At 44.2% G+C, this 25,584-nt stretch overlaps 3 protein-coding genes across 3 annotated transcripts; all 3 read right to left on the bottom strand.

The window, feature by feature from the left end:
- Positions 1–1,293: 1,293 nt before the first annotated feature.
- On the bottom strand, positions 1,294–4,850 carry LOC120649986 (probable folate-biopterin transporter 4). Its single transcript, XM_039926939.1, has 7 exons — positions 4,583–4,850; positions 4,111–4,238; positions 3,597–3,818; positions 3,028–3,480; positions 2,740–2,937; positions 2,088–2,225; positions 1,294–1,979 (listed from the first exon to the last, which is right to left on the bottom strand). The coding sequence occupies exons 1-7, from the start codon at positions 4,694–4,696 to the stop codon at positions 1,718–1,720; spliced, it is 1,515 nt and encodes a 504-aa protein (XP_039782873.1). The 5' UTR covers positions 4,697–4,850; the 3' UTR covers positions 1,294–1,717.
- A 3,029-nt stretch (positions 4,851–7,879) lies between these two features.
- LOC120649987 (transcription factor bHLH150-like) lies at positions 7,880–9,342 on the bottom strand. The gene has a single exon (XM_039926940.1). The coding sequence runs from the start codon at positions 8,892–8,894 to the stop codon at positions 8,319–8,321; it is 576 nt and encodes a 191-aa protein (XP_039782874.1). The 5' UTR covers positions 8,895–9,342; the 3' UTR covers positions 7,880–8,318.
- A 12,514-nt stretch (positions 9,343–21,856) lies between these two features.
- On the bottom strand, positions 21,857–24,511 carry LOC120649988. Its single transcript, XM_039926942.1, has 7 exons — positions 24,314–24,511; positions 23,073–23,175; positions 22,863–22,925; positions 22,699–22,746; positions 22,533–22,586; positions 22,333–22,396; positions 21,857–22,203 (listed from the first exon to the last, which is right to left on the bottom strand). Exons 2-7 carry the CDS (start codon positions 23,169–23,171, stop codon positions 22,163–22,165), a joined length of 369 nt encoding a protein of 122 aa, XP_039782876.1. The 5' UTR covers positions 23,172–23,175; positions 24,314–24,511; the 3' UTR covers positions 21,857–22,162.
- Between the last annotated feature and the right edge of the window lie 1,073 nt (positions 24,512–25,584).

A 25,584-nucleotide genomic window follows, 5' to 3' on the forward strand; every position in this document is an offset into this window, starting at 1 on the left:
TTTAAATGCGCAACCCTGTATAAAAATCGACAATAAAAAATTGAAATAAACACCACAATGTACGCAATCACAACAGCTACCAACACACCTGATGACCCTTCTTCGCACAGCGCAGACCCGGATCCCATTCAGCAGCCCTCTTAACACCAGCACTGCTTCCTCTCGCGCAGTATATAAAGCCCCGTGGCCTTTTTGCCTGCCAGAGTAAGCATAGGTGGCAACGATATTACAGTGCCACCAGGCAGTCCCTGAACCAAAGCTGTCCACAACTGAGCCAAACAGTGCTGCAACTTGTCCATCGAGCAGGACTCATAAAGGCATGCACCAACTACACATGGGCTCCTTCCTTTATTCCCTCACATTTACAAAGTCACGCAATATGGACCTAATCCAGACAGCAACATGCAAATAACACATCAGAGCCCCAACGCATCATTTCTTTATACCTTTGGCAATACAATCAACGAGCCTAAACAGGCCACACGACCATATATGCGCACAACCTCCAGGCGCAGCGTTAGCGCGCCAATTTACCTAGTTGTTCAGACTGCTGGTAGGTTCAACCAAGCAACGGTGTCCACAGCACGTGTAGAGTTCGTGCTTTATTTTGCTCATGTCTGCTATCTTTGTGGTCATATCTTGTTTTGTTTAGTTATTTTTTACCATTTGGTTACAGGGAACAGCACACTGAATAAACAACGGGAATTAAGGTCTGAATTTGGAAGTGTGTTTGCTTCCTGTATAAACAATAGCATATCGATATGTATTCCTTCCATTTTGTTCAATACTTTGCAGGATCAATTAGACTGCTCAGATGCCCAATTCTCAGTTCAGCACTTGGGCAGTGTCGTTGGATTCACTTGGACATAAATTTATTATACAACTATGCTGCTGCTTTAGCATTGCAAAAGCAAAAAGATGGCTTTGAATATGAACCAAGACGGTCTTCATCAGCCAACTATAGTTTCTCCTCACGGCAAAACAAGAAAAGTTTGAGGCTTTTGTAACGGCTGAAACATTAATTGTTTATATACTAGAGGTTAAATCAGAATTGGCTGTATGAGGAAGGGTGTATGTTTGTTGTATTCTGAATTCCTAACAAGATGGGTAACTCATTCACTTGTTGGATAGATATTGCAATGGAATGACCAAGCAGCCAAATGTCACGTCCAATTGGTGGTTTGAAGCATCAGCGCTTTTGAAACGGTTTCCACAACCAATGGAATGGAATTGGGTGAGGGGCATTTCTTCCTTTCCTTTGGAGTACAAGCAGCAATAAGATTTATCACAATAGATATAGTGATCATAGGCTAATGGCAAACAAATGGTTTAGAGTTTATGCACAAACAGCTTCGGAACAGGCGTTACACAATGCAGCTAATATTTTCAGATTTATTCGTCAGTAACATCACTCGAGATCATGTCTGCCTGTTCTTGCTGCCACGTTTTCTAATTTCTACATATGTAAAGTAATATCAACTTCAGTATGCCTAATCATCTATTGCACTCTTCTTTCCTCTAATCCTGGTACAGAGCCGTATAAATCTTTCAACAAAACTGTCTAGCTTCAACTATATTTTAATTTCCTTGATATGATGAATATGCTCCTCTCACTCTGGTAGACTGGTACAGAGCTGTAAGTGAGTCAGGAATTCGGGCACAGACCATTACCTTCTGGGGAAATAAAATAGGTATGATTAGGCCCGCACCCCTCAACCTATGATGTTAGTCCTGTAACTTCCTTTGGAATCAGAAACAGGAACCCAATTGGTAAGAGAGTACCAATCAGCTGTACACCCAAACCCAGAGCAAGATTGTCAAACTGTGCCGTCGAGATATTCAAAGCCGACGCCAGAGCAGCCCCCAGGAATGAACCTAGCGTTGAACCAAGGTTGTTGATGGACATGAAGAGAGCAAATAGAGTGCCCTCAATTCCAGGTGGGCAAAGCTGCCCCGACAAGATCAGGAATGGCATCATCCTGCCAAATGGTAAAACATTCTTGTCAGAAACTAGCACATGGTTCGAGATCAAGTGCCATAGTGCTAGTTAGTTTCACAACTAAAAGAAAGGATAACTAGGGGCATACTTGAACTGATTGATTGCATCAGCCAAAGCAGAACCCCAGAGCACCATGTACTTATCACCGATTCTGTATGGAACATGCAACCGTGACACCAAAGCAATGTCCAGTAGGCTTGTTATGGCAAGACCGGCATGAGCAAACCTGGAAAACTTAAAATCAAATGTTAAATGTTAACACTTAGCAGCCACAAATAGATGTTTCTACATTTTTGTTCTGGCCAATGATTTCTAAAAGTTGTGTCTAGGAACAGGAGTAGTTAAAACTATAAAACCTTTGTGTTTACAAAAACTGGCGAAATTGGGCCACAATACTGACCAAAATATGACCAGTAATGGCTTATAGAAGCACAACACATTGGACGAAAAAAAGAGTAGGGTTTCAGGGGGTTAATCCAGCATGCATTCAGTTTAAGGTGCATTTGCAAATATGGAGAGAAAAAGGTGGTGGATTGAGATGTTGAAATTTTGCTCTAAGAACAGAAGAGGCAACGACCTAATCAAGTACATTAACCATATTTTGTCAAAAATGGACTTACAGTCATATCAAGAAAAAACAAGTGAGCTAACAGTAAAGCTACTTAGTTCCATTACCCATATGGAAATGATGACTTAGAGGTAACATTCAGACAAAGAAATAAATTCAACAAATAACTTACACAAGAATATTCCTGAGCTTCTTGCGCTTAAAATAGCGGTTGTAGGTATATGTGCCAAAAATCAGACTGAACCATCCAATCACACGTGCAGTCCCTATAAAAGATGCCTCCAAATGTAGCTCCTCTGTTTGATAATAGAACATGACTGTCGAAATATTTGGAATTGTAACATTTGAAAAGAAAAACCACGCCATAGGTCTGGATTAAAAGAACAAAATTACCGATTAGTAACTTCGATCAAAGTTAGGGGTATACATTGGAGATAATGTAGCAAGAGTCCTTGGTTACCGCAGAATGGTTGGCTGCTTAAAAGCTGTACACAAACTGAAGAAGGCTGATCTCAGAGACAAAGGTGGCGATGAATTGTTAGAGACATTGTGTTTCTCATTAGCCTCAGCCTGCTTTGACATTGGTCTCCTTTTATTAATTTTACGAGTCCCCTTTCGCCTTCTAGTGCCCTCATATCCAAGTGTTTCACTAGACCCTTTTCCAGAAAAGGCAGTAACAGCACTTTGACTGTCTACATACTTATGCTCATCAATGGCACTCTGGTATCCTTTTGGAGAATCCTCAACAAACATGCAGGAAACGAGTTGAAAGAATGGGAGGGCTGAGAAAACAACATATATGGCATGGAATGGGAGATTGGATAATGCATATCCTCCCAATAAGTTCCCCAAAATCCCACCTACAGCCATTGACGACCAAGATAATGATTGTAGATCACCAGCAAACTCTGGCCTGGAAATAAAAGTAGTGAGTTTTTGGGTCACAATACTCTATGGCAGCATGTAATTTTTTTTTTCAGGGCATAGCAGCATGCCAAATGGGGACACAGGATACACATACAAACTTACCCTGCTGATCGAACTGCTTCCGCAACCATTGCATCTATAACAACATCTGCCATGGCAGATCCCAGGTTCTGTACTATGAGCAAAGCAGTAAGCATATCGGCTGAGGTCCTTAAAGTCTGTGATAGCCCAAGGATAAGCCACGGAAGTAGAGAAAGACAGCTAGAAATGATCAAATAGGGTATACGCTTCCTCTGCTTAATCGGAATGCAGTCTGACAAGATCCTGCAGAAAACAATTGGTATATAGTTAGCCAGTTAGGTAAAAGGTAGGAGGATTTAGATTTTAAAGAGAAGCAGAATGGATGTGGTTATGCATGCATCAAGGCATAGTTCTTGTTTTTTGAGTAACTAGAAAATAGTATCAAGAAGCAGGCATCACTGCAGAAAAGGCATATATAGAGCGTACTATCAATTTGTGGCAAAAAAAAACATAATCTCAGGTAAGTTTGACTGGTAACAGTAGTAGAGGAGGAAAAGCGAAAAAAGTTGCACAAGGCAACGGAACATAACATTACCCATATATAGGTTTAATGCTCCAAGGGAAATATGCAAGGGAGACCAAAAACTGCGATGTGGAGGGCGATAGCTTCATCATGTCCTTCATCTGGTAGGAGACAGCCGTCCATACAAAAGACCTGAAACCCTAGAATGTTCGAAGGAACAGTAGAATTGGATTTAGCGGAATGATTGATGTTGGGGAAGAAAACAGAGAACAGCACACATGTGTAAATTTACAGAAAGATCAGGCTGTTGATAAGAATTTGATTGATTGACTGAAAGGAGGAACTCGAGGTTGCAGGTAACCAGGCATGGTACAGGTTTGATCTGACCAATCGCAGAGCATGGCCAGTGGTGGTGGTGGTGGTGGTGTCAAATACGAATGAGCAGAATTTTCTGGCATTTCGGCGTGCCTGATCTATGCACTCCTCCCAAGTAGGGTCCTGAGGGATGCGATGAGATTGAGATCCAAAGGATAAATTTACGGACCTGGATGAAGTATATGAGGCATACGAGGCAGAGGAAGGAGGGCCCGAACGCCGCCCCCATCCGCCCCGGCCACCAGGCCTGCTGGTGCTGGGGCGGGGCCGCCGCCGCCGCCATGTTGCTTCCTTCCTTGGTGGTGTTTGGGCTGGACGGATCAGCCGGGAGGGAGGGAGGGAGGCCGGGGAAGGAAGGAGAGACGAGATCAGGAGTTGCCTTGGCTTCCCTTCTTCCCTCGCCGCGCCGCGCGGGGAAGTCCGCGGACGGACACGCGCACGCGCTCTGCTGCTGACCTGAACTGCTCGGAGACCTGGCTCAGTGACCAACCGGCGATGGGCCTCGTGAGATGGGCTTTTGTTGTGAAGAGAGAAAGTTCCTGTTGGGCTATTTCTTGCCGAGCCCAGCGCCAGCTGTGAATGAATGACTGATGACATTTCCCCTTAGAAAGGATCAGTAAAGCAGCCCTGTAAACAGTATACTCCTGTAATTCTTCTGTATACACCTGTGTGGGATTTTGCCTACTATATGCTGAGGCTACTCCCTCCGTTTCAAATTATACTCCAGGTCGTTTGACTTTTTCAATCCCAAATTTAACTACTCGTTTTATTCAAAAATCTGTGCAAAACATCACTTCTTTTGTTGTGGGTTGTTTTATCAATGCAAGATCTTCAACAATGACTTAAATTTGACAATGTTTGCATAAATTTTTAGAATAAGACGAATGATCAAATTTAAGATAAAAAAGTCAAACGAACTACAATTTGAAACGGAGGTACTAGTAATACTTTAGTATTCTGCCAAGAAGAAGAGGAAGAGTTAGAGAAATCTTTGTGTCTTCCTATTAGAACTTCTTTGATCCGATGTGATTCTTGTGTAAGTCCTGAGCTGCTGTATTCGGGGAAATTTTCACGGCCCACGCGATTAAATGTGCCAGATAGTTGAAGGCTGTTGTGGTTCCGTGTGAGTTAGGTCCGGTCTAGATCCAAGTGTTTGATCGTGAAAGTGCTCCAAACATGAGAGCTAAGGCTGGTTCCAACGGGGGTCGGTACCGACCCCCGCCGGTCGGTACCGACCCGGCTACCGACCCGCGCCGGTCGGTAAGCGCGGAAACCGAGAGCGCGGGGCGGTAGCGCTACCGACCGGCCGGGCGGTCGGTACCGACCGGCGTTGGAGCCGCGCGCGGTCGGTACCGGCCGGTCGGTACCGACCCGGCCGGTCGGTACCGACCCGGCGTCCGGTCGGCTGCCACATGGCGCTATGTGATTGGCCAACGGCTGCCACGTCAGCTAGCCGTTGTAATTAGCCGTTTTTGACCGTTTGAACTCCAAAAAATTCGAAAAAAATTCCAAAAAATCACAAATTTCGTCCCCAACTCATCTATAAATAGAGAGGGCTGGTTGGAGCTCATTCCACACCTCTCACTCCCCATTTCACTCACTTCCTCACCCACGCCATGTCTTCTTCGAGTTCAAGCGACGGGCTAGGCGATGCTCTCTTCGCCGTCGTTGAGGATACGATCACCGCGCTGAAGGCACAGATGGAAGCTTCATCCTCAAGACGGCGGGCTTGCATTATTTTGCACAACATGATCATCGATGACGAGCGAGGCGGATCGTTTGACGAAAACTATGAGACTGTCACTTCTTTCGTCGGACCAGCGATCCACTACAACGCACCGCCGAGTCTAGCAATTCGCCTTCAGAGAGAGGCCGCGATGACATCAGGGCAAGTATATTCACAGCTTCAGAGGGATTTGATTGAGCATGTTTGGAACAAAAATCATCATTAGATTTATGTAATTTTTTTATTCTTATGTAATTTCCTTTATTTTAAATTGTCGTGTAATTTTTATTTCGAATTTTTATGTAATTTCCGAATTTTTAAATTTAATAAAATGAGGTTATTGTGTCCATTTAAATTATAAAAGAACGCGTTCTGAAATGGTTAAGTCTGGAATGGAAAAGCTGACGTGGCGCTGACGTGGCTGTGGGCTGAGGCTGCAGGCTCACTGATGGAGCGCTGGGGTCGAGTGGGCTGGCGAGAGCTGACGTGGCGCTGATGTGGCTGTGGCTGCGGGCTGGGGCTGCAGACCCACTGTTGGAACCAGCCTAATAGGGTGGGCTAAGTTTAACCAAGACTTATAAACTTTAGCAAAGATACGAGTGCTAATAGGTGCTATAGTTTAGTACTCAACTTTAACCCTTTCAAACAGGTTGTTAGTTGGTTTCTCTCTATTTATCGATTTTACAACAATTCCTCATTAGCTACTTTTTGCAGTTGCTCGACAACTTGGTTTTGGGGTGTTGGACGGCAAGAGCTGGTATTAGGTGTGCTGACAAAGCATCAGGTCTGGGAGTCCTGGGATCAACTCTTTGACCTAGGATTTGATGCCAAAATCCGGACCTTCTTACGATAAGTATGACTTCAATTTGAGGTATAAACATATATCACTCTCCTTCAGGTTGTTTCTCTTATAACTGACCTAAAAAAAACCTGAAAATATTCTTATCTAATCAGGTTCTTGATGATAGGTGTTTATTATGTGTCATTCTAAGTAATGGTCCTTGCCTCACAGGCCCTATAATGTTGAATGAGTGTAGTAGATAGATTCATAGATCTCTGTGCATCAAATGCTGTATGTTTGGATGTTATATTTTACAGACTTGACAATGATATGCGGATCAGATTTTTGGTTGAATGTTTACCTTATGTACTATTTCATTCTGCCTATGCTCTTTTTAGAACCTTTTGTAAAAATATGATAGGCGATTAGCTATTTCTTATTGAGGTAGTCATGTGCAGTTGAATTGCTTATCTTACAATAATGCCCACACTGCATTTTCGAAAATTTTGTGTATATTGTTGCGCGCTTTTGGTAAGCACAGGGAATATAATCTAGCCTCACTCTGTATGTGTTCCAGAACATGATATGAAATTTGTGGAAGAAATCTCTAGGAAGTCCTCTTAATCACAACTCTTATCATTAGGCAATAGTGTCTAATAGTGTAGTGGTGTCGGGCCGAATAGTGTGAGTGAAATGTAGTGTCGGGTCGCCCATTTTGCCAACTTTCGGTGACTCTGCACTGTGCTCTACTGATTATATGGTGTCAGGACAGATCCATTCCGTTCCATTCATTAGTTGGCAGACAGCAGGACAGGGCAGAGTCAGACAGAGATTCAGATGAGGCCACGTTGAAGTCCTTAAAATGCAAAGATTATACGGTAGTACATGTACGAAAATTCATCATCTAATCTGAATGTCTGAGAGAGAGAGAGAGAGAGAGAGAGAGAGAGGCAGCAGCAGCAGCACAAGAGAACAATCTATTCCCAAACATACAGATGGTACGTAACACGACAGCAGATGGTAGGTAGGTACTCCACAGCACAGCAGATGAACAGAGCAGAAACAATACAAGACGAAGAGCAGCATTCACTTGCACGAAGAAGAACTACCCCAGTAGCTGGATCATCCAACACATCAGTAACAAGAGAAGTGTCAACAAGCAAGGAAAGGAATTTACAAATCATGAGCATACATGCATGGACCATTAGTTCATGACAATCCCACCATCATTTAATCGTTCGTTCCCAATCAAAGCAACGGAACGCAATGATTACTAGTACTCCATAGAGTAATGCAATCGCCCTCCTCCCAATCCCGATCAGCTGGCTGCAGGTCGGTTGGTGATCAATCAATCATGTCATGGGGGCCATGCCAGGCTGCCAGGCCAATCAATCCTCCTCACCTCTCCGCGTCGGAGAGCTGCGCCGCCGCCAGCGCGTCGGCGAGCGCGCGCATGGTGTTGACCTGCATCTGCAGCGCCGCCACGTAGTCGACCGCCTCCTCGAGCAGCTCCGGCGCGGGGAGCTTCCGGCATCCCGGGACGAGGCGGCCCAGCACGCGGAGCCGCTCCTGCACCTTGCCGCCCTCCTTCGAATCGGCCGCCGCCCCTGCAAAAGCGGCGGCTTTGCTCCTGGCATGCTGCGGCCGGCGGTGGCGCCGCCGGATCTTGCCGCCCGCCTTCACCAGCACGCGGCGGCGGCTGCAGGCGGCGCCGGCCAGCAGGATTGCGCGGCTCCAGCGCGTCTGGCCGCGCGCCGTGAGCGCCAGCGCCGAGTCGGCCGCGGCCTTGACGGCGCGCGGCTGGCCGCCGCCCGTGGCGCGGAGCGCGTCCAGCAGGCGGCGCCCGTAGATCTTGTGCTGCGTGCCGCTGCGCCACTTGCTGGCCTGCTGCTGCGGTGGCGGCTTACTGCTACCGGAGCGGCTTGCTGCCGCGGCAGACGAGGACGACGGCGGCGAAGGAGAAGAGGAGATCATAGCCGCGCTCGCGCCCGCCCCAGGCCTTATCCGGTTATTCCTGTTCCTTCCAGAAGAGCTGAGACGCGGAAGGGGATTGGGGGCGTGGGGGAAAGGGAAGACGATGGTGGTGGTGGTGGTGGTGGTGGTGGGAGGAAGAAGAAAGGAAATATTGGGTGGGGGTGGGTGCGCTGCGCTTGTCCTGCCGCCTTCTATTCGCTTTGCTGCTGCTGCTGCTGCTGCTGATTAGAGTAGTGGTAGTGGGCTTCTCCTTGCTTGGTTGTTGCTTCTCTCTCTTTACCACACCACACAACACTGCTGACTCTTCTGGTCCTGCTCTGGTTTATTTTACATCATCTTTGCAATTCCACTCATTAGTAGCAGCTAGATCAGGAAACGCACCAGCAAATCGTGCTCATGTCTTGGCTTGCAAACTCAGAAGAGTACATCATGTATCATGATGGATGGATGGATGGATGGGTTATGGGCATACAAATATACATAGAAGACAATAGAGTTGATGCAATTGTTGTTAATTCATGATTCGCAAAAAAATTGTTGTTAATTCATTTTGTCAACATATATAATGGAGGGAGAAGGTGAGTGAAGACATGTCAACAGGCCGGGGGCCCACTAATCATAGATTGGATGGGCCGCCGATTCCTTCCCTTCAGGTCCCGTTTAGTTCCCGAAAAAGTTTGGGTTTTGATACTGTAGTACTTTCGTTGTTATTTGCCAATTAATGTCCAATCATGGATTAATTAACGTCGTTAGATTCATCTCGTGAAAATCAGTCAGACTGTATAATTAGTTATTTTTTCAACTATATTTAATGCTTCATGCATGTGTCGAAAGATTCGATGTGACGGTTACTGTAGTAAAATTTTGGGAACTAAACGGCCCCCCTTTTCCCTTATCATCTACCTTGTTCTGCCTTTACAACAACTGTATGCTTAATACTATAATAGCAATTCATTTTAGTACTATTAATTAGTAGTATCAGCCAGCTAGCTAGCTAGCAGACTGATTGCTTTATTAGTTCGTTGCACATAGCCTTGAATTGATTTAATCTGTGTGGCTTGCATGTGATGTGCTCAATCAGCACAACTGAACTTGGTCGTCATTGTGTTCACTTGAGGAAAACGTCACCTGCAAATGAATTTGTAGCTAAACTGATATCAACAGGTTTATCCATTTAGCATTTTCTCACATATACTAATGCTCTCCCCCTTTTTCCTGAGAAAGTACAAGAGAATGAGGTAATAGGAAATTTCATCGTATCCTTTTTCAACCCTTGGTCTGACTTGAAGAAAACTAAACGGAAAAAAACTACTCGTAAGAAATTCAATAATCTGAAGGGTCATCGTTTTGTTTTCTCGTAGCTTAATAACTAGTGGAATATATATAATGACAAAAGGAAGCAGTAATTATTTATTGTTTCGCTTTAAGCCCTTTAATGGAGTTAGCATCACGCTACCGATTCATCCTTTTCTTTTTGTCAAAAGAAAACGAAAAAGGAAAGGGAGAACGAAATGTGATCAACTCACCTTCTTTATTCCAAGCATTTCGCGACCCCCACAACTTATCATTACAAGTTGAGCTGCGTTGGTTTTGTTAGATATCTAGGCAATTTTCGGTATATTTTAATTCCAAATATTAATATTAATTTCATGATATAGATGAGTGATAATGTGTGTACAAGATATGTGCATGTGTTCATGTTATTCTCACTAATAAGCATGAACAAAGAATTAAACCAGAGTAGGTTTAGTAAGTACCCCAAGGCGGGACCAGTGCCGGAGGCACCGGTTGCGCCGTTACCAGCTGGAATAGACATGCTATTCGACTGGTCTTGCTCGAAGTAGCCGAACTATGTCGATGCAGGAAGATGTTCGCAGTGCAGTCCCACGAACGGTTACGCCGGGAAGTAGACGAAGTAGTCGTTCGCACGAGCGGTTACGCCGGGAAGTAGACGAAGGAGTCGTTCAGGGAGCGAGCAGTCGCGTCAAGACGCTTCCCACAAACCTAATTGCCCGCGTCCCGTGCAGGACCTTCAGCGAGCAGAGGTTCCGGAGGCCCTGCTCTCGCTAGACCTGTGCGCGCAGTGCTAGCGGTGGGGAAGGCAGAAAGCAGCTGAGGGAGAAGGGAGAGGTCTCCTGAAGATGAGTACCTGGATGAGTGCTTGAGATGAGTGAGGATGAGAGGAGAGGGTGCTGGTTTATATAGGCACGATATGCCTCAGGTTCAACGAACCTGGACATCATGAATGACTTTGATGAGCGGCAGTTAATGTACCTCAGGTTCAACGAACCTGGACATCGTAAAGAGCCTTCAATGTCCGGTCATTAGTGACGACATTAATCCTCTGTTTTAATACTCTTTACTGCAAAACATCCTTCTCATCTCAGCACATCACGTCGCACCGCACCGCACCGCACCGGCACCTGCACGTCACGTCCGGCCGCGCACGCGCATGCGCACGCGCACCGCCCCGCGCCGCGCCTCGCCTCGTCTCGTCTCGGCCTCGGCCACGGCCACGGCCCGGCCCGGCCCGGCCCGGCCCGGCTCGGCGAGGCGAGCGAGCGCGCGCGCGTGTGGTTCACTGTCCTCCTCTTACCGGCTTCACAAGTGGTGTACACGAAGTCCACCTTTTAAGTCGGTTGAGATCCTCCTCAATTCCCGGTACGGAATTAAGCATTGATTCCCTAGCATTAATAGTGGGCTTTAAATTCTTTTAATGCTTTAGAAATAATGGGCCAAGCCCATTACTCCAACAATCCCCACCAAGAAATTTAAGCCACACTAGAAATACCCTCATTCCCTCATTGATATACCAGTATTCGATAGAGACTGTTAAGTTGAACTTCCATCTAGGACAAAGGCTACACTTATTCACAACTGTGCAATGGACTATGCCTTGAATTGCCAGTTTTGTGCAAACAAGTTTGACCAGAGCCCTACACTGGTACTAGGCTGCAAAAGCATCCCCGCGGTTTGGAGCTTATAAGTCATACTCCAGGCCCTTCATGAGTTTCTAGAGAATACCCAATTCTCATAGACCATGACCAGTGGTCAAACTCATATAGGTGTGTTCCTTTCAGATGTTCTGTAGGACAACATCTTTGTTTCAAGAAAACAACTCATTTGTTTAAAAAAACCACCTGGCACACATTAAGGTATAGACCAACCTGCCATACAGATTAGAAGAGAAATGCACCTTATACACGGAATGAGCCCTTTTCACAAAGGTTCTCTTCTCACAGTCAGACTTTAGTTTGTTTCACCATCCTAATTCACGGGATCTCCGATCACATAGGACAGGTTTCCACTATAAAAAGACTCACGTGGGTCTCAAGCCCAATTCCATAGATGCATTGTCTATCACATTTCGTGAAAGACCCTTTGTAAATTGATCTGCCAGATTTTTAGCCGTCTGAACATAGTCCAGGGCTATAACTCCGGAGTTTCTCAATTTTCTGACAGATTTCAACCGCCTTTTCACATGTCTAGATGACTTCATGTTATCCTTTGAACTATTCACCTTGACAATTACCGTTTGATTGTCACAGTTCATTAAGATTGCCGGTAACGGTTTTTCAACTATTGGCAAGTCCATAAGGAGCTCACGAAGCCACTCAGCCTCAACAGTGGCGGTATTCAATGCTGTGAGTTCTGCTTCCATAGTTGACCTCGTTAAGATGGTCTGCTTGCAAGACTTCCAGGAAACAGCTCCACCACCAAGTGTAAACACATATCCACTTGTGGCCTTTATCTCATCAGCATCAGAAATCCAATTTGAATCACTATACCCTTCTAGTACCCTTGGGTACCCGGTGTAGTGAATTCCAAAGTTCATTGTTGTAACACCCCGGGTGTTTAAAACACTAAACATAAAATATTAAACATAGCATCATGCATAATCATCAAGATTAAATTAGATAATGCATTTCTTGTATGTTTACAAATGCATGTGTATGTATGTGTATCTAGGTGTATGTGTGCAAGATATGTGTAGAATAGAGTGCTCATGTATTTTTCACCCTCACCATGAAATGACAAATAGAATGTAACGATAGACACCCTAGGTGATGTTTAAAATTTTTGCAAGAATAATCAGATTCAAATTTTAAAGTGGTCACATGAAATGATGAATTAATTCAAATCTTTACCAACATGCTTTAAAAATAATTTTCAAACCATAGCTCAACTAAACTTTTGCCCAAAACAAAAGTTGTAGAGTTTGACAAGATAAACAACTTTCGTATTCAAAGTTTTTCAAGTTATAACATGAAATTTGGAGATAACCCCGAAAAACAGTGGGTTCATTAAACTTGCATTCAAATTTTAAACTTTCAACTCGTTGCTCAAATGAAGTTTTGACTGAAAGGAAAGTTGTAGGAATTTGAATTTTGAACAACTTTCGTGTTCAAAATTTTTCGAGTTTCCATTGAAATTTTTGAGTTTGAAACGAGTCAAATCGTTGACCTTTCTTTTTTTCTCTCTCTCTTCTCTCTTTCTCTCTCCCCTTTCCTCCTCTCTGCGCTCGCGGCAGGGCACTCGAGCACGAGCTCGCTGCGCCGCTGCACGCCGCACTTGCTGCCCGGCCATGAGTGCAATCCCGCTGACCTTCCTTCCCGTCCCGTCGAGCCTGCCCTGCTGCTGACCCTCTGCTCCGTCGAGCACGCCACCAAGCGACGAGAGCTCGGCGACAACACCGTGGCGACGCCGCTGGCCATCAATGCCGATCCCAGCGCCGCGTCCTCTACTTCGCCTGGCCGCACTGCGAAGCTCTGCCCTCTCTCATTTGCATCGCGGACCAGCACCTCGCCCCGCCCCCTCTCCACTCTCGCGCGCCAGAGCTCGCCACAGCCGCCCGCCATGGCCGCCACCCGAGCTCCACCGCCGAGCTCCCTTCTCCAGCCCTCCTCCGTCCAAGCCAACCCCCGAAACGGCATCCTCACCTCCCCCTGAAGCTCCACGGCGAGGTCCCGGCCGCCCATACCTACTGGAACACCGCCGCCGTCGTCATTCGCCGCCGCCGTCGTCATTCGCTGCCGCCGGAGCCGCTGCTCCGTGGAGCTCGCCCCTCCGGTCTCCCTCCGCCCAGAATGACCCCTCAGCTAGCTCCCCCTCGCCGCTCTGAACATCCTGCACCCGGGCCCCGGCCACCCCCTCCTTCCCCCGCCGGAACGCCGCCGCCGCAGGTCCAGTCCGCCGCCGGCCGCCCCTCTCCGCGGCGAGGCCACCACAGGCCACCATCTCGAGCCCCAAGCCCCTCCAAAGGTAGCTCTTGTGCCCCTCTCGCTTTTCCCTAGTGGGGCCCCCATCGCCGGGGCCTCTCCTCGCCGGGAAAGGCTGCGCCGACCCTCCTCTGTTCCTGGTCCGACCAGGGACCTCGGGTTAAAAGAAAACGAAGTTCCAGGGGCCTAGATGCAAAAGTTCGTTTCCTTTTTCTTTTGTTTTCAAAAACAGCAAACTTGTAAATTCCATATAAAATCGTATAAAAATCATAAAAATGCAAACTAAAATGTTTTGGAATCCTTAGATCAAAACCTACAACTTTCGTTACATTCACTTTTTCTTTAGCTCAATAGTTTTTGCTATATTAAAAATACAAAGAAAGTGTAGCTTTTATTAGATCTCAAGTTACATGCATGATATGTTAGCCATTTTCGGTCAGTGTGTTACATGTTAGATTTATAGCCTTGTGTAAAATTTTCATAGACATTTGACACTCCTAGATGTAGGTTTTATTTAGGACTTTATGTATGCCTAGGATAAATAGTTTTAATTTTCCAAGTTGTTCCACCTTGAACCATAAGCTGAAATTTTTTCAGTGATTTGTAATTGTTACTTTGATGCTTTAGAAAAATTTATAGACTTTTTACCCAAGCAGAACATGCTCAAGTGATTTATGCTATGAATAAATGCACTAAACTGAGAAAAATAGCTTCTGTGCCTAGAAAAATCTGATAGTTTTACTAAAGCTTTCTTTTGAGTACTTAATCATGCTAGTAATGTTTGAGCTCCTGGTACTCAGTATAACTACCTATAGAATTTATTTTTCTTTACTGCAGTTGTACATTGTGCTATTTTTCATGCCTTTTGTAATGTTTAGTTAAATCTGAAAATTTTCCAGTAGGTTCATAATAGGATCATAAATACTCAGTTAAATTTTCAGTACTAGTACTTACACGGTTTGATCTATACAAATTAATATTGTTCCTAGCAGTGGCTGTTTAATGCATTTTTAATAATTAATATGCTCAGTAAAAATAGCTAAAAATTTTATGGCACGTTTGTAATTAAGTAATTGACTCTACATAAAAATTCCATCTTCAGAAGCTATACCCTTCAGCGGATTTAAATATTCCATGCTTGCACTTGAAAATAACTTTTCTAAAAATAACAAAACCCCCACTTACTTAATAAGAAATAGTTAATCTAGATAATACTCTATAAATGATTGCCCGAGGAGATGTAAAGAAAATATTTTACCACTTTATAGTGAAGTAAATAATAAATTGTTACGGTCACACAACTCATGCATGTGCATTTCATATAGATACGCATACTCTCGCCGACGGTACGTACGAGCTGGTGCCCGAGTCCGAGAGTGAGCAGCGTGAAGCCCAAACTAATCTAACTGAAGCCGCCGAAGACCCGAACCAAAGTTCGGAAGAGCCCAAGGCTAACTTTGCTTAGCAAGGCAAGCCCCGGAGCATGTCCTACCTATTTTAATTTATGCAACTATTTGTATTCCTGTTTATTGTGTATTTAAGTTGCAGGAATTGTTTGGAACCTTAGTTGCATAATCCTAGGTACCTATGCTTGAACACTAGTATGTGTAGGTCGCTAGTTGGCTATGCTAATGTTCGGTAGAAGTCGAGTGATTTCCTGTCACTCGCGAGCTCATAGGAGTTGAATGCTTACTGCACACTGCAATATAAGGTTTACGGGCGGGGTTGTTGTACTAGTGATACCCCGTCTGTTTAGTCAAAATGGATAAGGCCGCGGTGTGTGGTAGTGGTGGTTAAGCGTTTGAACGTACTAACCACATGCCGAGAATATGGTAATCGGTAAGCTTAAGTACCTGATGGAACCGGCCGTGGAACATACTCCCCACTGTCTGGTCTATGGTCACGCACGGGTGCAGGGCACCCTAGGACGGTGGGCCTGTTTCATGCCCGGGGAAAAAGGGGAAAAGTCGCGTGGGTGATTGCATTCCCCATGCGTGTGTTTAGGTCTGCCTGGCCAGGTTAACAAATTCGATTCGAATCGTCCGTCTCTCACGGATATTGAGACTGCTTAACCCTTTTGCCACATAGAGTAAGAAGTGGAACAATGATGATTAGAAATATGGTTGAATGATGAAAAATAATTGTTTTTCCACCATGTATGCTATTGGATAGATGCTAATGTAGAATGGTTAATCAAACTAGAACTTGAAAGCTAAAATCGGGAAATAAGGACTTACTCTTTATTGCTTGCGGCAAAAACAAACCCCTCAAGCCAAAAGCCTTGCATGTCTAGTTAGAGGGTTAGATATATCCTAGTCAGGTAAGCCTTGAGGAGTATTAGTATACTCAGCCTTGCTTGTGGCTCAATTTTGTTTCAGGTGATACTTTTGAGGACATGATTGCTAGTTTGACTTGGCCGTGTACTCTGCCTCCTGGTTGGTCGGTGGAGTGGGATACGACTCCGGCCAACGATGGCAATGCCGAGTGATGTCACGTACGGGCTTCAACATGACATCATGTATCGTCGTTTAGAACTCGTTTTATTTCCGCTGCAATGAACTCTGAACTACATTCAATTTGAACTTCAAGTACCTTTCAGAGATTTCGAACTTGGTTTGTAATAATTAAGTTAAGACCCTGTAATGTAATGTATCTGTGAAATGTTGTACTCTCTGGACTCACCTTCGTGTGGGTTGCATGTAAGCTTTGGGTTCGATCGGCGCTAAGGTGGATTCTTCGGGACTTTACCCGACAGCACTGCCGAATTACTCCGTTTGAAGTGCGTGTTAGCCGGGATTCTCTTTAAGATGATGGTTAGCGCACTTGAGCCGGATTAATTAGGGCGGTACTGCCACAATTGTCCCCTTCAGATAGCGCATTACTCTTTCAAGAGCCTTCCAATGATCATCTCCCGGGTTTGAAACAAACCGGCTCAGTTTGCTTACAGCAAACGAGATGTCAGGTCTTGTAGCGCTCGCTAAATACATTAATGAACCAATGATCTGAGAATATCTCAGCTGATCTCGCATTATCCTTTTGTTCTTTCTAAGAATTAAACTGGCATCATATGGTGTTGAGACAGGTTTATAGTCGCTATAACCAAAGCGACTTAACACCTTCTCTACATAGTGAGACTGTGTAAGAATCACCCCACCATTGATCTCTTTTACCAGTTTTATATTAAGGATAACATCAGCTTCTCCCAGATCCTTCATCTCAAAATTTTGAGATAAAAACTCTTTGACTTCCTTAATCACATTAAGGCTAGTGCCAAAGATCAGTATGTCATCCACATACAAGCACAAAATCACTCCTTCAGCCCCACCATAGCGATAGTACACACATCTGTCAGCTTCGTTCACAACAAAGACGGCAGAGGTCAAAGTTCTATCAAACTTTTCATGCCACTGCTTAGGCGCTTGCTTGAGACCATATAAAGATTTTAACAACTTACAAACCATTCCTTCTTGACCCTTTGATACAAACCCATCCGGCTGATCCATATAGATCTCCTCTTCTAACTCTCCATTGAGGAAAGCCGTCTTAACGTCCATCTGATGAACGAGAAGACCATAAGAGGCTGCCAGGGAAAGTAACACTCGAATTGTGGTCAATCGGGCAACTGGTGAATAAGTGTCAAAGAAATCTTCTCCTTTTTGGGTATAACCCTTGGCCACAAGCCTAGCCTTGTACTTTTCAATAGTACCATCTGGCCTAAGCTTTTTCTTGAACACCCACTTGCATCCAACCGGTTTACATCCATAAGGACGTTCAACGACCTCCCAGGTTCCATAAGACATAATAGAATCCATCTCACTCCTTACTGCTTCCTTCCAATAGTCAGCATCAGGAGATGAATATGTCTCTTCAATGGTTCTGGGTGTATCATCTATGAGGTATACAATGAAATCATCACCAAAAGACTTTACAGTCCTTTGTCTCTTGCTCTTTCTCGGAGCATCATTGTTATCCTCCTCAGGATTTTCTACAAGTGTATGTTCATTGTGTTCTATCGGCTCAGCAGAGCCATCATCCTCGATGAACTCTTGCCTAGATGAACTTGTTTCATCTCTCATGGGAAAAATGTTTTCAAAAAATGTAGCATCTCTGGACTCCATTATAGTACCAACATGCATGTCAGGTACTCCAGATTTCACTATTAAAAATCTATATCCAACGCTGTGAATAGCATAACCTAGAAAGATACAATACACAGTTTTAGGTCCAAGCTTACGTTTCTTGGTTATTGGCACACTCACTTTTGCCAAACAACCCCATGTACGTAAGTATGACAGTGTTGGCCTTTTCTTCTCCCATTCCTCTAATGGAGTTATCTCTTTATTCTTTGTAGGAACACGGTTTAGGACATGACATGCAGTCAATATAGCCTCACCCCACCATTCCTTGGAAAGTCCCGCTGTATCTAACATGGCGTTAACCAAATCCGTTAGAGTGCGGTTCTTTCTTTCGGCAACCCCATTTGACTGAGGTGAATAGGGAGGCGTCCTTTCATGAATAATACCATGTTCCTCGCAGAATAAAGTAAATAAATTTGAGAAATACTCGCCACCATGATCTGACCTAACTCTTTTGATCTTTCTCTCAAGTTGGTTTTCTACTTCAGCTTTATAGATTTTAAAGTAGTGTAAAGCTTCATCTTTTGACTTCAACAAATAGATGTAACAAAATCTAGTACTATCATCAATCAAAGTCATGAAATATTTTTTACCACCTTTTGTCAACACTCCATTCATTTCGCACAAATCGGAATGAATTAATTCTAAGGGTGCCAAGCTCCTTGCGTCCGCGGTCTTATGAGGCTTACGAGTTTGTTTTGATTCAACACATACATGACACTTAGAATTTTTGACAAAAGTGAACTTTGGAATTAAGCTCAAATTAACTAAGCGCATCATACAACCAAAATTAACGTGACAAAGCCTCGAATGCCAAACATTTGTTTCATCAACGTTAATAACATTGTATGCAATTTTATTACAAACATCTGACAAAGAAAGACGGAACAAGCCTCCGCTTTCATAACCTTTTCCAACAAAAGTACCAAACTTAGACAAGATACATTTATTGGACTCAAAGACTAATTTGAAACTATCTCTACACAGTAGAGAGCCGCTGACTAAATTCTTCTTGATGGTGGGGACATGCTGCACGTTCTTCAGCTGCACGGTCTTCCCCGAAGTAAACTTCAGATTTACCGTACCAACACCAAGAACACACGTATGTGATCCGTTCCCCATCAGCAAGGAGGAAGTCCCGCCGGTCTGGTAAGAAGAGAACAAAGAAGCATCAGCACAAACATGAATATTAGCACCAGTGTCAACCCACCACTCGGGTGAACCAAAGACTGAAAGAACAGTAGGTAATAAATTACCGTACCCCGAAGTTCCTCCAGGCTCGCTAATAACCATGTTGGCGGAGTCGTTGCCTTTGCAGTTCGGACACTTTGCAGCAAAGTGATCCGTACTAGCGCACACATAGCAAGCTCCCGTCTTCTTCTTCTTCTTAAAAGTGGTTGTCTTCTTAGTCTTTGGTTGGTTCTGCGGTGGCTTTTTCCTGTTCTTGTGGGAGTTATTCTTCTGAACAAGATTGACACTTGAAGCACCAACAACTCCTTTCCCACGTATGTCCTTTGCTCTCGCCTTCTCCTCAACATTAAGAGTCCCTATGAGTCCATCTATTGTGAACTCCTGTCTCTTGTGTTTTAGAGAAGTAGCAAAGTCCCTCCAAGAAGGTGGCAGCTTAGAGATTATACCTCCGGCCACAAACTTATTGGGTAACACACATGGGGACTCTTTGCTGCAATTTTTGAGATCTTTTGCCAGAGTATGTATTTCATGAGCCTGTTCCACTACAGAACGGTCTTCGACCATCCTGTACTCAAGGAACTGCTCCATGATATACAACTCACTCCCGGCGTCAGATACTCCATATTGAGCCTCAAGAGCATCCCACAATGCTTTGCCAGTTGGCAGACGGATATAAGAATCCACCAGGTTATCACCGAGAACACTAATGATCAAGCCTCGAAAGAGAATATCAGCCTCATCGAACGCACTCCCTTCCTCTGGAGAGAATTGTTCAGGCTTACCCTCTTTCACATGGATCACTCTCGATAGTGTTAACCACAGTATAAGCCGCTCTTGCCAACGTTTGTAATTTGAACCATCAAAAGGTGGTGGTTTGATTGATGCAGCAAAGCTAGATACCGAAAGCCTATTAACACAATTAGGTTTTTGGATTGTTAGATATCTAGGCAATTTTCGGTATATTTTAATTCCAAATATTAATATCAATTTCATGATATAGATGAGTGATAATGTGTGTACAAGATATGTGCATGTGTTCATGTTATTCTCACTAATAAGCATGAACAAAGAATTAAACCAGAGTAGGTTTAGTAAGTACCCCAAGGCGGGACCAGTGCCGGAGGCACCGGTTGCGCCGTTACCAGCTGGAATAGACATGCTATTCGACTGGTCTTGCTCGAAGTAGCCGAACTATGTCGATGCAGGAAGATGTTCGCAGTGCAGTCCCACGAACGGTTACGCCGGGAAGTAGACGAAGTAGTCGTTCGCACGAGCGGTTACGCCGGGAAGTAGACGAAGGAGTCGTTCAGGGAGCGAGCAGTCGCGTCAAGACGCTTCCCAAAAACCTAATTGCCCGCGTCCCGTGCAGGACCTTCAGCGAGCAGAGGTTCCGGAGGCCCTGCTCTCGCTAGGCAGAAAGCAGCTGAGGGAGAAGGGAGAGGTCTCCTGAAGAGGAGTACCTGGATGAGTGCTTGAGATGAGTGAGGATGAGATGAGTGAGGATGAGAGGAGAGGGTGCTGGTTTATATAGGCACAATATGCCTCAGGTTCAACGAACCTGGACATCATGAATGGCTTTGATGAGCGGCAGTTAATGTACCTCAGGTTCAACGAACCTGGACATCGTAAAGAGCCTTCAATGTCCGGTGCAGGACCTTCAGCGAGCAGAGGTTCCAACGAACCTGGACATCATGAATGGCTTTGATGAGCGGCAGTTAATGTACCTCAGGTTCAACGAACCTGGACATCGTAAAGAGCCTTCAATGTCCGGTCATTAGTGACGACATTAACCCTCTGTTTTAATACTCTTTACTGCAAAACATCCTTCTCATCTCAGCACATCGCGCCGCGCCCACGGCCCGGCGAGCGAGCGCGTGCGCGCGTGTGGTTCACCGTCCTCCTCTTACCGGCTTCACAAGTGGTGTACACGAAGTCCACCTTTTAAGTCGGTTGAGATCCTCCTCAATTCCCGGTACGGAATTAAGTATTGATTCCCTAGCATTAATAGTGGGCTTTAAATTCTTTTAATGCTTTAGAAATAATGGGCCAAGCCCATTACTCCAACAGGTTTTGGCCTTACCTTGTTCATCAGGCTGCACACCATTATATATTCTCTGTGTGGTAATTTTGGTTCTCCAGTTAAAACTTTAGTAATCGACACTGGATTAATTGCGATTGAGAATGTTGGAACAGTTTTATTTTTGTCTTTCTAAAAAAGGTAAATGCATCAGGAGCACTGTATTGGCCGTGTCGGTCGGAGGCGCATCAGAAGCTGATGTCCCTCTCTGACTCTCGCCATCAGCGAGCAGGCAGTTGACTGACAGAACGAGCAGCCATCATGAGCAGGCAGGCAGAGTTGATTGGTATGATTGGTCCAGCAATCATGTTACTGCAGCTCCACCACCGTCATCGATAATTTCATACATGCTCAACAAAACACGCAGCATATATTTATCCACAAATAAATATGCAGTATAATAATTTCATAGGCTATCTCATGCCAAATGCTGGACTAATTAACCTTGTACACCATCATCTCATGCGGAGATGCAACTAATGCAAGGGTCACCTATGTCCATCAATGGGGGAAACGCAACACAACACTCGATAACGAGGATTTTCTTATATCCATCAACCCACACGACGACCGAAAGCGGGCTGCCTGCTCGAAGTAACTGAATTCTCCAACAACGCAGCACGTCCTGCAGATTCCAGGGCCACTTCAGTTGATGTTCATATCCTCAGCACCAGCGCTATCACCGTCTGCAAGCATGCGTCAACAGTTGATTCAGACAACTAAAGCCCATCCTCATTTGCTTCAACTAGTATGCCTAGCTTAGCTTTGCTTGTACAAAAGGGCCGGATCAAAGGCATTACGCACAAAGAGCTTACCCTCGTTTTCTGACGAAGTGTAAATAGAGCGCCTTGCACGTTGTTGTCGCTGTTGGCGTGTTGGCTGAAACAAACAAGAACAAGCGATATTTCATTTCAGGACCAGAAAAGATGAACCTCAGCAGAACGCACATCATCACTTGGAATAGGGTGCTGAATTGAATATGCATGGCTATATATAGAGATAGCACGAGTGGTACCTGCAGCTTTGGCCTAAGTGCCTCCAGGGGTCCTTTGGGTTTGGCAACACCTTGCTGTACAAACCAAGCGTTATGTCAGGACATTAAACCATTCGATTTGGAACTCAAGTATGCTCTACATTAGACGTACTGGAGCCAAAAGAAAATAAAAGGGCAATGATAATACCTTTCCTAGAGCCCAATCAGCAGAATCAAAGTAGGCCCGCTCATGATCCTACATTTACAGAGAATAATTCAGTTACTGATCGCATCAGTTTCCTTATGTGGATACAATCTTATCTTGCGGTGCTATTCAATTTTGTGATAAAGTGAACAAATTCAGAAATGAACCTTTGAGATGAGTGGTGGCTTTTTGGGCATTAGTCCACCAAACTTCTTCTTGATTGCTTCTTCCTGCCCAGAGGAAAATATTATTATGTTCAGTACAACCTCTCGTGCCACTTTAAAGAAACTTTGCTGGTTATTCCATCACAAAAAGAGTGCAGGAGTGACATTTAGATGGCCCTATAATATCTAGAACTAGTGCAGAAAATAAATAACCTGCTGCTGAGCTGATGGCATAGAATTGTCTTCACTTTGATCCATAGGTTCAGGATTTCCATCAAGAGCAGCAGTGTTAGAGTCCTTCGTCTCCGACATGATGCTAAAAAATAGGATCACGGATGTCATTATGCCAGTGGTCACACAATAAAAGCATCACAATAAAGCTGATGGAGGCCACAATTTTACAGTGTCAATGCAGTATGGCTTATACCAGAAAGGCAACATATTGAATAAATAGTGCTTTCTGAAGAGGTGAGGCAATACACATTCTTTTCGCATGGACATATTACTCCGCTACCTAATAGTTTGTTGGTTTGTTCACATCCATTTACATTTTAATTAATGCACTGGTTACTCTGTTTGCTATTACTCGAATGACATGTTAGTACCGAACAAAGGTCAGATCCAGATTTCAGCTACCCAGTCAATTTGTTTCGCTCGTTAGTTGCACTAATTATTAACAGACCCATGCTCAGGCGTGGTAGATGGTAAACCTAAGATCCTTGAGGAGCAGTGTTTATGTTCATCAGTTAATCCAAGAACAAACCACACAAGGAAAATGTCCCAGGAGTCCAACATGCTTTTATGATTCAACTGGCAGTATAACTTTTGTTTCGGTAGGATTAAAACAAGAACGAACTGGGCAACTGCTTTTATAGTTCAAGGAGTTGACACGGATGCCGAGTCAATAAAAAGAAAAAGAAAAAGAAAAAAAACTGGCATGAGAAAGAAGCACAAGCTTCAACTGCTTTCTGAATCTGGAACCTGAGGGAGGCTCCATATCCAAAGAGACTCATACTCCATGAATTGCCGTCAGCATGCATGCTGGGCGACGGACCGACGGCCTCCAATTGTTCATGTAGAAATTAAACAGTACCACTAGCTAGTACTGGAGTAGCATAAGAAATCATAACCATCTGCACCGAACGAATGGTTCGGTCTCCATAACGAAATCGTTCTCTACTGATATGATCAGATCATCAGAACATTAGGTGAGATGAGGGAAGGGGCAAGCATAGCGGCTCTGGTTAAAAAAAAAGAAATTCCCCAAAATTCTGGGAATTGAACAGCGATCAGGGAAGCTACCCCCACGCCACGCAGCAAAGCAATCCGCGGCAAATCTAATGTTTGGAGCTGGGGCTCAGGTCGTCACAGCTAGCTAGCCCGGAAAGAAAACACTATGCAAGGATCGCATCCATGGAAGCAAGCAAGCAAGCAAAGGTTCAAGATTTCCTTACCGGCAAAAGAAGAGGGGTGCGGACGAATGGATCTCTCCTCCAGTCAACAGCAGCCCGGCAGCCCCCCCGGTAGCGGACAAGTCACCGCACAGCACAGCACAGCACAGGGAAGGCCGGAAGGAGGCCGAGGGATTTTTTTTTTTTTTGAAACGAGGCCGAGGGAATTGAGGACGGCAAGGCGAGGACAAGAGGAGGAGGACGAGCCGCGGCAGTGAAAGCAATATGATGATTTGGCTCGGCTCGGCTCGGTCCGGAGAGAGCGTGTGGGGCCTACCACCGCCAATTCGGACGTTAACAAGCGCGCGCAGCCGGCCGTGCGTCGCACATGGGTAAATACGGGACCCAACAGGTGGGTGCGGTTTACGCGTCACTTGTTCCGCAAACCATCACCCGAAATAAGCGCACAGTTCACCGAAGTACTGGTTTGTTTGAGGCTGATCCATTATTTTTCTTAATTGTTGCGTATATTACGCTAAATAGGAGATAATCTATGTATTCATGTTGAAGTAGAAAAAATGCTGACACCCTACATGCATACAAATCCGAAGCTAATAAGTTATAACTGTTAAACTGAACATCTAGATTAAATTTAGATTGCGCTATTATCTTTTTTATAATAAAATTTTTAAAATATGACCATACTTATTTATTTTCACATAATATTTTTAAAAATATTTTTCATTATTTTCTACGAATAAAAAGTTAAACAAAATGAACAAATAGTACACATCGTGAATATTTAGTTGTATAGCATAAATAATGAAAAATGAATATTGCAAACAAATGCATCAACTTCAAGAGTAAATTTAATCACAAGCAAACAAATAATTTGACGTTGCGAACACATTAGTTAAACACAGACAAATAATATAAAATCAGAAACAAATACTTATACACTTAGAGGAACAACAATTTGTATACTTGGAACAAACATTATATGAACAAACAACATCTCTTATAATCTTTGAAAAAGTTTAAATGGACGAAGTTATGTATAAAAAGTAAGGGAGAATGTAAGCTAAATAAGAATAAAATAAAAGGATAGATAAAAATATAAACAATTTACTATGAAATAGAAAGATAAAGTAAAATTATATAAGAAATCAGGGGAACCAAACAAATCAAAATATTAAAAAGAAAAAAAGGGGAAACATCAAATACTAATATCTTTCTATTAGTTATGCACATAGTATAAAAGAAGGAAGAAACATAAACCACAAAATGAAATAGACGATATGAATATTATATATGAAATATCCAAACTTAAAAAG

Source organism: Panicum virgatum, chromosome 9K (assembly GCF_016808335.1).
Source record: "Panicum virgatum strain AP13 chromosome 9K, P.virgatum_v5, whole genome shotgun sequence".
Classification (NCBI taxonomy): Eukaryota; Viridiplantae; Streptophyta; class Magnoliopsida; order Poales; family Poaceae; genus Panicum; species Panicum virgatum.

What these genes read in the sequence shown, in the direction of transcription:
- LOC120649986 (XM_039926939.1), bottom strand. Translation starts at nt 4,696, where the DNA reads ATGGCGGCGGCGGCGGCCCCGCCCCAGCACCAGCAGGCCTGGTGGCCG. An exon ending in AGCATTAAACCTATATATGG is followed by an intron (nt 3,819 to 4,110) that starts GTAATGTTATGT and finishes TGTTTTCTGCAG; the next exon opens with GATCTTGTCAGACTGCATTC. An exon ending in AAGCAGCCAACCATTCTGCG is followed by an intron (nt 2,938 to 3,027) that starts GTAACCAAGGAC and finishes CTTTTAATCCAG; the next exon opens with ACCTATGGCGTGGTTTTTCT.
- LOC120649987 (XM_039926940.1), bottom strand. Translation starts at nt 8,894, where the DNA reads ATGATCTCCTCTTCTCCTTCGCCGCCGTCGTCCTCGTCTGCCGCGGCA.
- LOC120649988 (XM_039926942.1), bottom strand. Translation starts at nt 23,171, where the DNA reads ATGTCGGAGACGAAGGACTCTAACACTGCTGCTCTTGATGGAAATCCT. An exon ending in TGCCATCAGCTCAGCAGCAG is followed by an intron (nt 22,926 to 23,072) that starts GTTATTTATTTT and finishes TCCTCTGGGCAG; the next exon opens with GAAGAAGCAATCAAGAAGAA. An exon ending in CACTTCGTCAGAAAACGAGG is followed by an intron (nt 22,204 to 22,332) that starts GTAAGCTCTTTG and finishes GCATGCTTGCAG; the next exon opens with ACGGTGATAGCGCTGGTGCT.